The sequence below is a fragment of the Balaenoptera physalus genome (genome assembly GCF_965194825.1).
Source record: "Balaenoptera physalus genome assembly, chromosome: 13".
NCBI lineage: Eukaryota > Metazoa > Chordata > Mammalia > Artiodactyla > Balaenopteridae > Balaenoptera > Balaenoptera physalus.
The window spans coordinates 101643473-101661251 of NC_138892.1; the positions used below are offsets into that span (position 1 = coordinate 101643473).

Sequence of the window (17779 nt, forward strand, 5' to 3'; positions counted from 1 at the left end):
AAAAATTATTAAGAAAACATTTATTAGGAAAAAAAATTTTTTTAAGTAAAAAAAAAAAAACAAAAAAAAACGGACGCACCTAACCCTAGGACTAATGGTGAAAGCAAAGCTGTACAGACAAAATCTCACCCAGAAGCATACACATACACACCCACAAAAAAAGGAAAAGGGGAAAAATTAATATATCCTGCTCCCAAAGTCCACTTCTTGAATTTGGGATGATTCGTTGTCTATTCAGGTATTCAACAGATGCAGGCACATCAAGTTGTTTGTGGAGCTTTAATCCGCTGCTTCTGAGGCTGCTGGGAGAGATTTCCCTTTCTCTTCTTTGTTCGCACAGCTCCCGGGGTTCAGCTTTGGATTTGAACCCGCCTCTGCGTGTAGGTCGCCTGAGGGCATCTGTTCCCCGCCCAGACAGAACGGGGTTAAAGGAGCAGCTGCTTCGGGGGCTCTGGCTCACTCAGGCCGGGGGAGGGAGCGGTACGGAGGAGGCGGGGCGAGCCTGCGGCGGCAGAGGCGTCGTGACGTTGCAGCAGCCTGAGGCGCGCCGTGCGTTCTCCTGGTGAAGTTGTTCCTGGATCATGGGAGCCTGGCAGTGGCGAGCTGTACCGGCTCCCGGGAGGGGCTGTGTTGAGAGTGACCTGTGTTCACTCACAGGTTCTTGGTGGCGGCAGCAGCAGCCTTAGCGTCTCCTGCCTGTCTCTGGGGTCCGCGCTGTTAGCCGCGGCTCGCGCCCGTCTCTGGAGCTCATTTAGGCGGCGCTCTGAATCCCCTCTCCTCGCGCACCAGGAAACAAAGAGGTAAGACAAAGTCTCTTGCCTCTTCGGCAGCTGCAGACCTTTTCCCGGACTCCCTCCCGGCTAGCACCGAAGCCCGAGCCTCAGCTCCCAGCCCCGCCCGCCCCGGCGGGGGAGCAGACAAGCCTCTCGGGCTGGTGAGTGCTGCTCGGCACCGAGCCTCCGTGCGGGAGTCTCTCCGATTTGCCCTCCGCACCCCTGTGGCTGTGCTCTCCTCCGTGGCTCCGAAGCTTCCCCCTCTGCCACCCGCAGTCTCCGCCCACGAAGGGGCTTCCTAGTGTGTGGAAACCTTTCCTCCTTCACGGCTCCCTCCCACGGGTGCAGGTCCCGTCCCTATTCTTTTGTCTCTGTTGTTTCTTTTTTCTTTTGCCCTACCCAAGTACGTGGGGATTTTCTTGCGTTTTGGGAGGTCTGACGTCTTCTGCCAGCGTTCAGTGGGTGTTCTGTAGGAGCAGTTCCACGTGTAGATGTATTTCTACTGTATCTGTGGGAAGGAAGGTGATCTCCGCGTCTTACTCTTCTGCCATCTTGCCCCTCCCCCAGCCTAGCCTACTTTAAATGGGCTCAGAACACTTACATTAGCCTACAGTTGGGCAAAATCATCTAATACAAAGCTTATTTTATAATGTTGAATATCTCACATAATTCATTGAATACTGCACTGAGAACGAAAAATGGAATGGTTGTCTGGGTACAGAATGGTTGTTCGCCCTTGTGATGGTGTGACTGATTGGGAGCTGTGTCTCATCGCCACCACTGCCCAGCGTCACGAGAGTATCCAGCAGCATGTCACTAGCCCGGGAAAAGATCAAAATTCAAAACTAGAAGTACAGTTCCTACTAAATGTGTATTGCTCTGTCTCATCTCTACACGTGCTTGAGTCCTTTTATCCTTAATCCTATTTCAAAATCAAATTTATAACCACTGACTGGAAAAGATTCAGAGTCACCTTTCCTTTTACTGTTTAGCATGTAATGTGAGGATTTCATCCCTGATTCAGTTGAAAGTGACTTTTAATAGAAAGAGGAACATCACAGAAATAGACAAAAAGGAGAAACATCTCCACCTACAGGAACTAATGAGCGCTCAGAATGAAACATAAGTTTGATATATGTTTTCCCCAGAGAGAAAGCTCAGAGGCTTAGCTGAGAGGAAGGGGAGGTCCCATGCAGAACATGAGGGGGCTGTCTCACTGGGACCACATTTGTGTATGATGTCTCAAACTATCTAATGCATGGACTGTGGACCTGACTAGAGCTGCCAGCTTATGGGCAGAAAAATCCAAAGGTGAAGGGTAGAGAATAAGAGAGGTGAACAGAGGTAAACAGGTAAACATGATAGGTAAAGCTGAGGGAGAATTATGTGTAGGAACTTACATGAAAAGAAAACCTGATGTGGGAGAGGAGCGATAAAAATTAGTTTCACTTGATAATAAAGAAGAAATGTTCGGGGGCCGTGAAGCTTTGGGTAGAAAAAGAAAATCTATAGAAATTCCTTCTTTGGGCATCTGTCTCTGTGAAACCATGTTCCACTCCAAGATGGGAGAGAAGCATGGCGCTGATATAAGAAAACAGTGCAATGTGGACAGAACATTTCAGAATGTTCAGATGAGTTTGCTACGTGAACATCTTAGATGGAGAGAGAAAAGTCTCAGCTATGGTCCTGGATTAAGTGACTGCTTAGTCTTATAAGCACCATGAGTTTTTCTTCCCCTGCAAGAATGACTATATATGTTGCTTTAGGAGAATAAGATAATGCAAGTCACTCGCCTAGGATTTCACCTGGAAATAGGAAATTCTCGTGAGATTTAAGTTGAGTAAAAGCAGTTGAGTGTAAGAAGGTATCAGTTCAACAAAAAATTCCTGGTAGCACAGAACTTCTCTGAGAGTCTCAAAATATTTATTATCTTTTTTTCCAGTATAAACACAGATAATGAGGGTCTCAGAAGACCTCCCCCATCTGAGATAGGATGTCACAGGACTCCTTGCAGGCTTAGCCACTCTCAAACTGATGGTCCAGGGGCACAGATCTCAGCCTCAGAATCCCTGGGCCCTCTTGCTACCCTCACGAATAGTGGGGGATCTTCTCTCATCTCATCTTCCTGCCCTCCAAGAACTTCTCTCCTTGGTGACTCCAGGGGACAGCCTGAAACAAGAAGAAAAGTGTTTGATTCTACCTGTGACCCAGAAGAATGATAACATTCATTTTAGAGAACAGGAGCAATGGAAGAGATGCAGACTGTAAAAATTTCTTTACATCATCAGACACTTAGAACCATCCTGTCACGACAGGACTTTATGACTCTTGGCCCATAGTCTGGGGAAAACTTGTAACAAGAGATTACTATTTCTCAAGGTGAATATACAAGAAATGGGAAGGAGGAAAGCACAGCTCCAAAACAGTCAGTCCTCAGTGACAGACCGACCTTTTCTTTGTGACTTGTCCTGATTTCTGAAATATCTATGCAGATAATCCCAAACTTTATAATAATTGTTATATAATGGGAGTTGCTACATGAGCTATAAAGAAAGTCAGCCTTCACCAGAAGGCTTACAACTTTTCACCTTACACAGAAAAAAGAAAACAACAGCTTTCTAATCTGCTAATTAAAAAATATTATGGCTGATATTTTCTACACGAGCTCTCATGCTTCTATCTCTAAGGTCCTATGAGTTTCTAAAGAAATCTGGATTAATGTTCTCCCCCATCTAACCCAAGAAACTATATATCTGTAAGGAAGGTCAATCTAGTATATTAGGGGCAATGGCACTCATAATGTAAGAAATGTCACAAAATGTTCATATTCTGGCATTTCACCAGACACTCTATACTTTGGTTCACATGCAGAATTAGTGCAAAAATCATTTGACCGTGCATGGAACTAATATTCAAGTTTGAGAAATATGGTCATAGAAGCACAGCATCAGTGACCGAGAACAGGGGTGGAAGGGAGATGTAACCACAGAAACCGAGATCTAGCCAGCTTCTGTGAGGACACAGAAATGACAGAAATGCCTTGAAAAGGGCAAAGTCGATGTATGAGAGAGATAGGAACCCACTCAGATTTTCTACTCTCAGAAAGGATAGCTGTACTTTCCTTGGTCACTTAGAGAGGCCTAGGTGACAAACCTGTACCCCTCCACGAAGGAGAGACCCACTTCACTCATTGCTGGAAAAGGAACAGTTTCAGACAAAGCCACTAATTTGACTTCTTTGAAATCGTCACTTGGGGAATTGTGTTCTGACTTTGGACTCTAAGGCAGACAAGGGTCTCAAGGACAGTGGCAGAAGTGAAGTGCAACATGAAATAGGGAAATGGAGACATTTATACAGATGATTGTGAGTTACAGTGACTTCATGTGAAGTTTGGGGCAATTGACTTAAACTTTTCCAACTACAACAATAAAGTATATATTCTCATTTATGTAATGGCAGTGTTGGGTTAGACGTTCTGGTTGCTTACAATTAAAACCATGTTCTACTTTATTTTACCTCAGAGAAACCCAATAACCTTTTACAGACCAGGCATTTTAATTTTGTGTGAGGGAAACCTGGTCAGACTATCTGTAGGACATCTGAGGTTCATATTGAAGGAGTGATATGGTTGATTCAGAGAACCGAAGGAGTCCTCTCCCAGTGATGTCACAAGGGAGCCATAGAACAGCACGAAGAAGAAAGGAACGGCCCTTACCTGGAGAGGCAAGTCACCTGACATACACAATCTGCAGGAATTATGGTCAGCAGGTGGTCAGAATGTCCCCTAGAAAAATGGACTTTCGGTCTCCCCAGGGTGTTTGTATGATGATCTATCCCATCGCTTATCCCTATCACAATGACAACTTTATAACAAGTGCCTGGAGAAGAGGCACTTTGTTTTCCACTGTCTAGCATGAAAAAAAAAAAGGTAGCTTAATCACTGAGTCACTTGAGAGAGAACCTTGATAAGAAGAGGAACATCACAAGTATAGATGAGAAAGAGAAACCTTTCCACATACAGGAGTCCCTAAATAATAAACCTATGTTTATTATGAAGTTAATGAGGAGTTAGTGAGAGCTCAGAACCAGACATCTGCTTGAAAAATGTTCTCCCTAGAGAGAAGACTCAGAAGTCTTAGGCTAAACAGAACATGAGGGGGATGTCTCACTGAGACCAGATTTGAGTTTGGGATTCTCAGATATCTAGCATGTGAACTGTGAGAGTAACTAGAGCTGTCAGCTTATGGCCATATGAACCCAAAGGTGAAGGGCAAAGAATACTCACCTGGTCTTCCCAGATGATCCATCTTTATGTCATTGTTTTCTTTATCCTTATGGACAGCATTATGCAGAGAATACCTGCATCTGAGCAAGACTAAGACAAAGCACACTGGGTCAGAGATCATCATCTGGAAACTCCATATATCCCCAGGTTCCACAGGGTTCCTTATATCCTTAAGTCTGGGCATTATGTAGGCTCAGGGAGGGCCCCTGATACTTCCTCATACTCCACAGGTACACCAGGAATGGACTTCTTAGCCCAGTCCTGACCTGTGTTACCCAAGTACTTCTATCACATATAAGATTATAATTCTAAGACCTTTAGCCCTGGGTCATTGAGACCTTGGAGATCAGAGAAGAGTAGACATTTTTCCTCGTGTTCCCTGCATTATAACATATTATATATAACATATATAATATAATATATTATACATATACAATATAACATATATATATAACATATATAATATATAATATAACATATATATAACATATTATATATGTTATATATTATATAAAATATAACATATAATAATAACACCTTCTCCTCACTCCATACACACATTCCCTCATTATAGTTGGCCTGTGTCCTAAAGCCCACCATGGCACTTACATTTCTTTACATGTTGGTCTATCTCAAGTAAAAAGGGAGAAAACATGACAAAGAGAAAAAATACAAAGAGCATAGCAAACAAGGCATAGAGCCAAGGAACACCATTTGGGAATAAACTGGCCCCTGGTACAACTTCTGCCATTGAGATCTGAGGACATGGAATTCTCTGCCCCAGCTCTCTCACCTCCTAGGTGATAAGGGTGATGAAGTCACAGCTTCAGGCACAATAGGAATCATGAAGATCTGGATGGGGATTGGCCAAGCCTCATCCTATAACTGCTAGATAGAAACAAGTAATCTCTGGGAACTTCACTTCCACCACAGCTCCACTGAACCAAAAATATTAGACAATCAGATTAGCTTGCCCAAGGTCAAACAGCTTGTGAGCAGCTGATCTGGCACTGAAAGCTGGCCTGCTGAGTCCCAGTTCCAGGCCCTTTCCAGTGCCCACAGGGCTGCCTGCCTTGCTGCCTTCCCTGGCCTGTGTTCTTGCCTGGCACTGATCTCCTCATTCTCTCCCTCACCCATGCCCAGCTCATTTGTCACCCAGCCTTTCTGTTTCTAGTTTTCATTTTTTCATTCTTTCAAGGAGAACTGTTTCTCTCTCCTGGGTCTGAGGTCAGGGCTCTCCTAGGGCTGGTGGTGAGAGGCTGGCAGGCCTGCTAGCTGGCCGCTCAGTGGTTACTTCCACTGCTGGGGCCCATATTTGGATACCTCAGCACTGACCCCAGATAAGCCACATGCTGCTTTCACCCTGTGCCTCGCTATCCTCAAGCCCACCCTTAAGTAGAGGACTCGCGTTCCTCTGCTTAGCTGGGCAGCAGGGGCTGCTGGGACAGCAACAGTAGACCTAAGAGTTAGAGGAGCCCTGGGTCTCCTGTCTCTGCACTCCCAGGAGAGCCCGTCTCTTACCCTAAAGCTTCCTGATTTAGGGCTCTCTGTGAAGGCCCAAAACGTAATGTGAGCTCCAGCCCCAGGCCCTCTGAGGGTAGATTTTACTACACATATTCAGAATGTCCCTCTCTCTGCATCGGAGCCATATCCATTCACAAAATGAAGAAACTATTTCCCTAGACTTCACAGCCCTAGAGCCAGCCTTATTCAGCAGAACAATGTCTAAATTGAAAAACCAAAAAAACGGACAGATTTCCCCTGCCACAGGGAACACTCTGTCCCACCACCACGCCCCCGTACACACAATGATCTCAATTCCTGGTCTGAACTCAACCTTCTCTAAGGTGACTGACCAGTGCAGACCCACTGACAAGATGCTAATGTGGTTCCACAGTCTTTGCCAGCTCCCAAGACTTCTTGTACCATCTCCAGGAGCCTTCATGCCTCATCTCCATCTGCCATGAGTGTGTGTTTCCTCTCAAGGTCCACAAACCCCCTATTTCTCAATCAGAACAGCAAAGAGAAATCGCTGATACCAGGACACTGCCTAAGAACAAAAAATGTGCCCAGTGCAGGATTGGATAAGAAATATGAGGTCTAAATTCTGCTTCTCATCCAATTGAGGAAATAAAATCCCAGGTGGAAAAGGCAAGGGTCATTATAGACTGTGATCATCGGGGAATACTTTACGGAACATTAGAGAAGAAAAATAACTTTTCAGCAAATGCAACTGAAAGGAAATTACCTGTTGAGAATCAGAATGACTTCCTGATTCTAAGGGGTGTAAACAGGAAACCAAGATGCCTATGTGCCTTTATTGGCTTTATTTTTGGCTGAGTCTCAGATATTATAATTCTCCAAGTTTTTTTTTTTAACTTATCAAGATAAGAACTAAAGTTAGGGGCTTCCCTGGTGGTGCAGTGGTTGAGAATCTGCCTGCCTATGCAGGGGACACAGGTTCAAGCCCTGGTCTGGGAAGATCCCACATGCCGCGGAGCAACTGGGCCCGTGAGCCACAACTACTGAGCCTGCGCGTCTGGAGCCTGTGCTCCGCAACAAGAGAGGCCGCGATAGTGAGAGGCCCGCGCACTGCGATGAGGAGTGGCCCCCGCTCGCCGCAACTAGAGAAAGCCCTCGCACAGAAACGAAGACCCAACACAGCCATAAATAAATAAATTAATTAATTAATTAATTTTTAAAAAAGTATTTAAAAAAAATAAAATTAAAAAAAGAACTAATGTTTAAAAGCTGAAACAAAAAAAAAAGTGTTCAGACTATTTTACTCTTATCATTGCTAAAAACTACACTATAATAAAATCTACATGATTGTGTTGTTTTGTTTTGTGTTGACATCTTCACCCAGAAATGTTCACGTTTTGGGTTAAAACAATACTCATTGACTCCAGCACATCTTTCTCCTCCTAATAAAGCTCTTTCCTCCTTATGCAGAACTCTGTTCAATTTTCTATTCTTTTTCATATAAAGTCTGTTTATAACCCCTTGTGTAGGAAAAAAAAATCAGGAAAAATGCAATTTAAATAATCCTAAGTGAGGAGGCTTTAAAAAAAACAACATAGCATTTGCCTTATTCTTTTAACAAACCGGGGAATTTAAATCTCAAGTTTCATTTAATGATTCAAAATATAAATATAAGTAATTAAGGAGAACAAAGAACAAATAAGAACAAATAAGAACAAAGAACAAATACAGGAACAAAGAGGTTAAAGTAGTATAGGAAATGGTATAGGACATATATGCACTACCAAATGTAAATCAATAGCTAGTGGGATGCAGCCGCATAGCACAGGGAGATCAGCTCGGTGCTTTGTGACCACCTAGAGGGGAGGGATAGGGAGGGTGGGAGGGAGACGCAAGAGGGAGGAGATATGGGGATATATGTATATGTATAGCTGATTCACTTTGTTATAAAGCAGAAACTAACACACCATTGTAAAGCAATTATACTCCAATAAAGATGTTAAAAAATAATAAAAAATAAAAGGTTTTTAAAAAATAGAATCTCTTTACATTTTATTTTCTTTAGAATTTTTTTCCAGATTTGTTGAGATATAATTAACATATAGCATTGTGTAAATTTAAGGTATACAACATAATGCTTTGATACATGTATATATTTTGAAATGATTACAATAAGTTTAGTAAAGGCTTCCACCACCTCACATAATTACCTTTTCTTTCTTCTTGTGTTGAGAACATTTAAGATCTACTGTGTAAGAGTAACTTTCAAGTACATAATATAGTATTGTTAACTATAGTCCATGTTGACATTAAATTCCCAGAACTTATTTATCTTATAGCTGGGGGTTTGTACCCTTTCACCACCATTTCTCCATTCTTCCACTCCCCCAGCCCCTGGGAACCATCATTAACTCTATTTTTAAGAGTTTAACTTTTTTTAGATTCCACAAATAAGAGATATCATAAAGTAGTTGTCTTTCTCTGTCTGGCTTATTTCAATTACCATAATGCCCTCAAGGTCCTTTCATGTTGTCACAAATGGCAGCATTTCCATCTTTTTTATGGCTGAATTATATTCCATTATATACAGGTACATCACATTTTCTTTATCCATTCACCTGTTGATGAACACTTTAATTGTAGTTTCCATATCTTGGCCATTGTGAATAATGCTGCAATTAACATAGGAGTGAAGACATCTCTTTGAGATACTGATTTCATTTCCTTTGGATATATACCCAGAAGTTGGATTGCTGAATCATATGGTGGTTCTATTTTTAATTTTTTGAGGAACCTCTATACTCTTTCCATAATGGCTGCACCAATGTGCATTCCGACCAACAGTGCACAAGGGCTCCCTTTTCTTCTCAGCCTCCACTAAAACTTGTTGTCTCTTGTCTTTTTGATGATAGCCACTCTAGCAAGTGTGAGGTGATGTCTCATTGTGGTTTTGATTTGAATCTCCCTGATGATTAGTGATAGTATCTTTTCATGTACTGTGTTGGCCAAAAAGTTCATTTGGGTTTTTGTAATGTCTTATGGAAAAACCCAGACGAACGTTTTGGCCAACCCAATATCTCTTGGCCAGTTGTATGTCTTCTTTGGAAAAATGACTATTCAAGTCCTTTGCCCATTTTTTAATTGGATTTTTTTTTTTTTGGCTATTAAATTGTATGAGTTTTTAGTATAATTTAGATTCTAACCCCTTATCAGATAGATGATTTGCAAATATTTTCTCCCACTCCATAGGTTGCCTTTTCATTTTGTTGATTGTTTCCTTTGTTGTGCAGAAACATTTTAGTGTCATACAGTTCACTTGTTTATCTTTGCTTTTTGTTGCTTGTGCATTTAGTGTCACATCCAAAAATTGGTGTCAAGACCAGAGTCTATGAGCATTTTCACTATGTTTTCCTCAAGGATTTTTACAGTTTCAGGTCTTATATTTAAGCCTTTAATCCATTTGTAGTTAATTTTAGTATAAGGATATAATAAAGGGGTCCTGTTTTATTCATTTGCTTATGAATATCAAGTTTTACCAACAGCATTTATTGAAGAGACAATTGCTTCCTAATTGAGTGTTCGTGGCACCCTTGTCAAAGATTAGTTGGACACTTGTAAGAGAACAATTTCCAATAGAATGAACATAAATGACCCAACAATAGCATGCCAGTAGCTGTAGAAATTGGTAAGCCACTTTAAAAAATCATTTGTTGAAATCTACAAAATATACACATATTATACCCTATAACCCAGAATATTCCAAAGAGTATATTCCTGAGTATATTCCTAAGAAAAACTTTCATCAATTTTGGGTAATAGTGGCTGATATGAATATCTTTTTATATGTGTTTCAGTAGATAAACTCATTTTTTCTTTCCTATTATATAGCTCTGACACCAGTTCTACTTATAATAGCCAAAAACTAGAAATAATTCAATGTCCAAAATGCAAATAAATAGTGATAGTGACTTGCATTAGAATACTAGATAGCAATTTAAAAAAATACTGCTACATGTAGTAACTTATTTGAATTTCGCAGACATACTATTTTGTAAAAGAAGCCAGGCCAAAAGAAATTCTCACTGTTCAAACTGCTCAACCACAGGAAGAACTAATCTATGGTGATAAAAGGTCGGTACATATAGTGGTAGGCAGGGAAAGCAGGCATGAGAGTGCCTTCTCTGGCATAGAAAATATTCTTTATCTAGCAAATACATATATGGGTATATAGTTATGTATCAGTTCTTTAGCTGTACACTTAACATTTGTGAAATTTACTCTATGTAAGTTTATAACTCCATATAAAAGTAAAATTAATATTGTACTAGCCTTTTAAAATGAGCTGGGGATTTTTTCCCTCTATTTACTGCTGCTTCTATTTTTTAAATTTAAATATTAATTATTGCTTGAGAGTTTGATGAAACTTACCAATAAAACCATCTAGGACTTGAGGACACGGGGAGGGGGAAGGGTAAGCTGGGACAAAGTGAGAGAATGGCATGGACTTATATATACTACCAAATGTAAAATAGATAGCTAGTGGGAAGCAGCCGCATAGCACAGGGAGATCAGCTCAGTGCTTTGTGACCACCTAGAGGGGTGGGATAGGGAGGGTGGGAGGGAGATGCAAGAGGGAGGAGATATGGGGATATATGTATATGTATAGTTGATTCACTTTGTTATAAAGCAGAAACTAACACACCATTGTAAAGCAATTATACTCCAACAAAGATATTAAAAAAAAACAAAAAACCATCTAGGCCTGTGTTTTACTGTCGAATTCAATTTCACAGTTTCTTCCTGTGTTAATAGCAGAATTGTATGTATTCAATAAAATTGTGGACTTAACATATTTCTCTCTCACTTAGGAATGATACTTTTGCTGTGCATACAATTCCAAATTGAATGTTCTTATTCTTTTTAAGATATTACTTTATTGTCTTCTTGTAAGTAATATTGCTACTGATCATTTTAGAGTCAATCTGATTCTTGTTTCTTGGCAGATGATGTGTTCTTTTTTCTGAAAAATTTTACTTTGACATTTTAAAAAATTTTCTATATAGTTTGGGTGTGAATGTTTTTCCTTATCTTATTTCACTGGCAATCTACAAATCCTTTCGAAATGAGACCTTACATATTTTTTAAAATTCTGTGAAATTTATATCTATTGGTTTTTCAAGCTCTTTTCTTCTCTCTAGTTTTATGTTTTTCTTTTTTTTTCTGGGACCCTCTCAAGTCTATGATAATGCTTTTCTCCTGTCCTCTGTATCCCTTACCATTTTAGTTATATTTTCTCTGTCTTTACTTTTTTCTCTTGCCTTCTTGGAAAATGACTCAAAGTGATTTTCCAACTTACCCACTTGCTCTTATCCACATTCATCATACTATTTATTGGTTGATTGTTTTCTTTAACTTTCCAGCTTAGAAGCACTTTTGTACTTGCCTGATATTAGTCATGGACACAGTGAGTAGCTTAGGTTGCTGCCACAGATTTCTGTGGCTATGAAACAAGCGATAAAATGAATTGGGGGAAATGCAAGATCAGAACTTTCCTCTGGTGTCCACATACAGCTTTCTTCCCAGGTTGCAGCCACTCACCAGCCTCTGCCCTGCCCTCCTGTCTCCAAGCACCATTTCAATCTGAGTTCAATGTACACAGGGGATGGTCTCACTCTGATGTGGTTAATTCTTTGGATACTTACTTCCCTTTTAGCTCTGTTATTTCTCCAGAGCTGATTTTGGGAATTAGCAGCCTTTCTCCGTTCAGCGTTTTGTCAGGAATAGGGTATTGTGGCATAAAAAAGAAATTATCCCGTTAAAGAAGAAAGATTTTGAGAGCACAGTACACATATGTGTCTTTTTTGGACCAAACTATACAAGATATGATCAATAAAACATAGAGTTCAAATTTGTAAAATTATAATTACCCTTTTATCTCTATGATTGATCAATGGTGAGTCTTCCAGTTGAGGAAATTCTGTAGATACTGTAGATCTTTCAGAGCAATATAAGATATACAAATTACACCACAAATTTCTGCCAAGTTGAGATCAGCAGGGTCTCTTACATTACTGTTAATCAGATATTACTAAAGGTGCAGGATGTTTTTCTGTTCATCATTAGGCCCGTTTGCAATTATAACCACAGTGGTATGTAACAGGAAGGAAAATTCTGCTGTATCAAAAGAAAAAACAGCAGTTGCTTTTGCATTCCGGAGAAGAGGGTGGGTTGTGGGTAATACTAAAAGTTAACACCCAACGTGTATATTTTATTATAGGAGGTCGGCCAATGCCCAAATATTATGATTGAATGTACATTCCTTATAGCAAGTCTGCTATGTGGACAAGGTAGCTGGGTGAACCTCCTAACTAGACTAATCTGTTTATATGCTAAAGTTCTGCCATGTTCCTGTACAGAAATTCAGGCAGTCCCTGCCAAACCAAAGCACAAAGCTGGCCTAACCTCCAAACAGGCAGAAAGTGCAAATCCTATTTAGTGGGATCAACTTGTGCTCAAAGATACCTTAAATATGAGAATTAGGAAACCAAAAAGCTGGCCAGGCAGTGACTGTTGAAAGGATAAGCCTTTTCTCTGATTTCCTGTCCATGAATCAAGCATACAATCTGAAGTGGACAAAATTCTTCTTCTTTGTCTTTGTTGGAGAAAGGTTGTTTTTTTGGTCTACTCTCCCTATACCTCCCTATACCTCAGGCAGGAGGGTCGATTTCAAAATTACTTATGGGAGGCATTGCAAAACTTATAAGAAAAAGAAATTAGGAAAAGTCAATAAAAGGGAGAGTGTTTAAGCAATGGTGATAGGGTGAAAAACAAAGAGAAATTCCCTCGTGCAGGGGGTATGGGAGAGAACAACGGTGGGATATTAAGATTAGGTCAAATTTGCTAACTATTTACATTTTGCACCAGGCTATAGCCCCTCCTCTCCCTCCTTTAACACTAAACTTTAGTAAATGTTGATTACATTTACTAAAATAAAGCTTTTTTTTTTTGGCTGCGCCTCACGGCTTACAGGATCTCAGTTCCCCGACCAGAGATTGAACCTGAGCCACGGCAGTGAAAGCCCGGAATCCTAACCACTAAGCCACCAGGGAACTCTAAAATAAGCTTTTGATAGTAATATTTTGGAGGAGGAAGAAACAGCAAAATGTCTACACATTAGCTGAGATGAGGCAGAGAGAGGCATAGGGAAAAAAAAAAGGAAGAAAAAAGAGATTGAGATTTTAACAAAAACACACTTTCAGGAAGTAGTAGTTAGACATATGATAGCCCAAACACACTCAAGAACTATTAGAAATACTAGGTAGAGTGTACAAAGCTAATGATTGAAACCACTTTATTTCTTTTCTTTTTTATTTAACATCTTTATTGGAGTATAATTGCTTTACAATGTTGTATCAGTTTCTGCTGTATAACAAAGTAAATCAGCTATATGTATACATATATCCCCATATCTCCTCCCTCTTGCACCTCCCTCCCACCCTCCCTATCCCACCCCTCTAGGTGGTCACAAAGCACTGAGCTGATCTCCCTGTGCTATGCAGCTGCTTCCCACTATCTATTTTACATTTGGTGTTAGTCAAAGGACTTGAGAACTTGAACATGTTATATGTAGACAGTATATTTGTCCTCAGCAGATGTGTGAACTCTAATGACTTTCCCAGGAAGTTCAGAAGATTAGCAAGTCTAATCTTACTCTGTATAATACGTAATCCTACTGATCCTAAGACAGCAGGTGAGAAAGTAAGGACCTCATTCTCTTCCCTTTCCACTGATAGGTACACATTAGGTTGGAATTTGGGGATGAAAAAGTAGACACTTTTTTCTTGTAAGGGCTTATCATTTGACTTTTCTGTACTCCTAGCTTGAATCTAAGGGGTTACTTTATTTCTTCAAAACAAGTAATTCAGAGAAAGTAGAATAGAGAGTAATTTTACAGAGAGAGTACAGCTGCTTATAATAGAACTATTTTCCAAAATGTCATGCACGAGTGTCTTCTAGGATATGAGTTGAAAGGACTATCCACATTCACCACAGTTATAACATGCTGAGAGAACAAGAATGGTCCAACTCCTAATGAATCATCACTAACCCTGGCCCTAATCCAGCTCCCAGCTCTTCTCTTATCCACCAAGAGACTCGTAGTTTCTGATCTTTTCTACAGCCAGAGGAAGTGAGAATAGGGAACGGAAACTTGTTTTCCCAACTAAAATCTAACCATACTCTGGGGTAACTTGAATTGATCTACTTTAAAGGGTCACTGAACTCAAGGACATAAGAAATAATCTTCATTTAAATTAACCAGGTTGCACACATTATATGCTATACCTAGTAACTCAATCATGAAAAGACAAAATTGCATTTGAAAAAAAGTTGAAGCCTAAGAATCTCTGCAACCAAAGCTACAAAGTTAACATAAAAACATTCTGCTTCCAAGCGACTTCTGTACTTTCCTATTTCAATTATGCCTCTGAGAAGTTTTTAGATTTATTTATTTACTAAGAAAGTTTTGCCACACCTACAGCTACCTCCGCGAAATCAAATTCCCGGGTCTATAGGGGGAGGAGGCGCCAAAATTACGTGAGGAGAGATGATGTAATTAGGATAGAACATTTCTGGAATATTCAAGTGCTGTTACTATGAGGTCATCTTGGGAGGAGATGAACCTCAACTCTGGATTCAGCATCTCCCTCAGTTTGACCACAGGTCTCTCACCTAGGGTTTCACTCAGGAGAAGAAAATATATATCTGGATGAAAGTGACTAGGGGATGAATACTATAAAAGTAGTTTGGGTTAAAGTGTCTAGATGTTCACAAAAATTTCTGAACAACAAAGAACTTATATGAAAGGACCAAAGTATTTATTATTGGACAATTTACATAAAAATGGAACACAAGTCAGCATTATCCTATATGGACACAAGCAGTGATATTTTCTGAACCTCAAGTTTGGACCGGAATGTAACAGGAGTTTCAATAGACGTGTATTTGTTCTTCAGATGGAATTCCACTGCTTCCAAATGCAGCATCCTCATTTCCAAGCTCATATTCTTCGGTCAGGAGTTTCTCCTTTCCCAGATCTTCTTTCCTGGAGGAACGTGAAAAAAACCTGCAATAGCAAATTTAGGCCCTGGTTATGATTATGACTCAGACTAAACACAGCCCTCTAGAGGCATCAGAATCAGGGGCAAAGCGAAAACACAGCACTCCTGGCGAATCAGATTGAGATCATTTCTGCACAATATAAAACACATCAGGGGGCTTCCCTGGTGGCGCAGTGGTTGAGAATCTGCCTGCCAATTCAGGGGACACGGGTTCGAGCCCTGGTCTGGGAAGATCCCACATGTCGTGGAGCAACTAGGCCCGTGAGCTACAATTACTGGGGCTGCGCATCTGGAGCCTGTGCTCCGCAACAAGAGAGGCCGCGATAGTGAGAGGCCCGCGCACCGCGATGAAGAGTGGCCCCCGCTTGCCGCAACTGGAGAAAGCCCTTGCACGGAAACGAAGACCCAACACAGCCACAAATAAACAAATAAATAAATTTTTAAAAAACCACACACATCAGGAAAAGCATATTAGATACAAACTTTTTTTTTTAACATCTTTATTGGAGTATAATTGCTTTACAATGGTGTGTTAGTTTCTGCTTTATAACAAAGCGAATCAGTTTTACATATACATATGTTCCCATATCTCTTCCCTCTTGCATCTCCCTCCCTCCCACCCTCCCTATCCCACCCCTCTAGGTGGTCACAAAGCACCGAGCTGATCTCCCTGTGTTATGCGGCTGCTTCCCACTAGCTATCTATTTTACGTTTGGTAGTGTATATATGTCCATGCCACTCTCTCACTTTGTCATGGCTTACCCTTCCCCCTCCCCATATCCTCAAGTCCATTCTCTAGTAGGTCTGTGTCTTTATTCCCATCTTGCCACTAGGTTCTTCATGACTTTTTTTTTTTCTCCTTAGATTCTATATATATGTGTTAGCATACTGTATTTGTTTTTCTCTTTCTGACTTACTTCACTCTGTATGACAGCCTCTAACTCCATCCACCTCACTACAAATAGCTCAATTTCATTTCTTTTTATGGCTGAGTAATATTCCATTGTATATATGTGCCACATCTTCTTTATCTATTCATCTGTTGATGGACACTTCAGTTGCTTCCATGTCCTGGCTATTGTAAATAGAGCTGCAATGAACATTTTGGTACATGACTCTTTTTGAATTATGGTTTTCTCAGGGTATATGCCCAGTAGTGGGATTGCTGGGTCATATGGTAGTTCTATTTTTAGTTTTTTAAGGAACCTCCATACTGTTCTCCATAGTGGCTGTATCAATTTACATTCCCACCAACAGTGCAAGAGTGTTCCCTTTTCTCCACACCCTCTCCAGCATTTATTGTTTCTAGGTTTTTTGATGATGGACATTCTGACTGGTGTGAGATGATATGTCATTGTAGTTTTGATCTGCATTTCTTTAATGGTTAATGATGTTGAGCATTCTTTCATGTGTTTGTTGGCAATCTGTATATCTTCTTTGGAGAAATGTCTATTTAGGTCTTCTGCCCATTTTTGGATTGGGTTGTTTGTTTTTTTCTTATTGAGCTGCATGAGCTGCTTGTAAATTTTGGAGATGAATCCTTTGTCAGTTGCTTCATATGCAAATATTTTCTCCCATTCTGAGGGTTGTCTTTTGGTCTTGTTTATGGTTTCCTTTGCTGTGCAAAAGCTTTTAAGTTTCATTAGGTCCCATTTGTTTATTTTTGCTTTTATTTCCATTTCCCTAGGAGCTGGGTCAAAAAGGATCTTGCTGTGATTTATGTCATAGAGTGTTCTGCCTATGTTTTCCTCTAAGAGTTTTATAGTGTCTGGCCTTACATTTAGGTGTTTAATCCATTTTGAGTTTATTTTTGTGTATGGTGTTAGGGAGTGTTCTAATTTCATTCTTTCACATGTAGCTGTCCAGTTTTCCCAGCACCACTTATTGAAGAGGCTGTCTTATCTCCATTCTATATTCTTGCCTCCTTTATCAAAGATAAGGTGACCATATGTCCATGGGTTTATTGCTGGGCTTTCTATCCTGTTTCATTGATGTATATTTCTATTTTTGTGCTAGTACCATACTGTCTTGATTACTGTAGCTTTGTAGTATAGTCTGAAGTCTGGGATCCTGATTCCTCTAGCTCCATTTTTCTTTCCCAAGATTGCTTTGGCTATTCT

General features: G+C 40.3%; 1 protein-coding gene across 1 annotated transcript in view; it reads right to left on the reverse strand.

The window, feature by feature from the left end:
- Positions 1-15394: 15394 nt before the first annotated feature.
- The window catches only part of LOC309640523 (antigen WC1.1-like), a gene marked incomplete at its 5' end in the record, with an annotated part of 63446 nt that continues 61061 nt past the window's right edge, over positions 15395-17779 (reverse strand). The window contains one exon of the mRNA XM_082419276.1: positions 15395-15664. Within this exon, the coding sequence (XP_082275402.1) occupies positions 15612-15664 (53 nt within the window). The 3' untranslated portion in view covers positions 15395-15611. The remainder of the gene's footprint in view (positions 15665-17779) is intronic.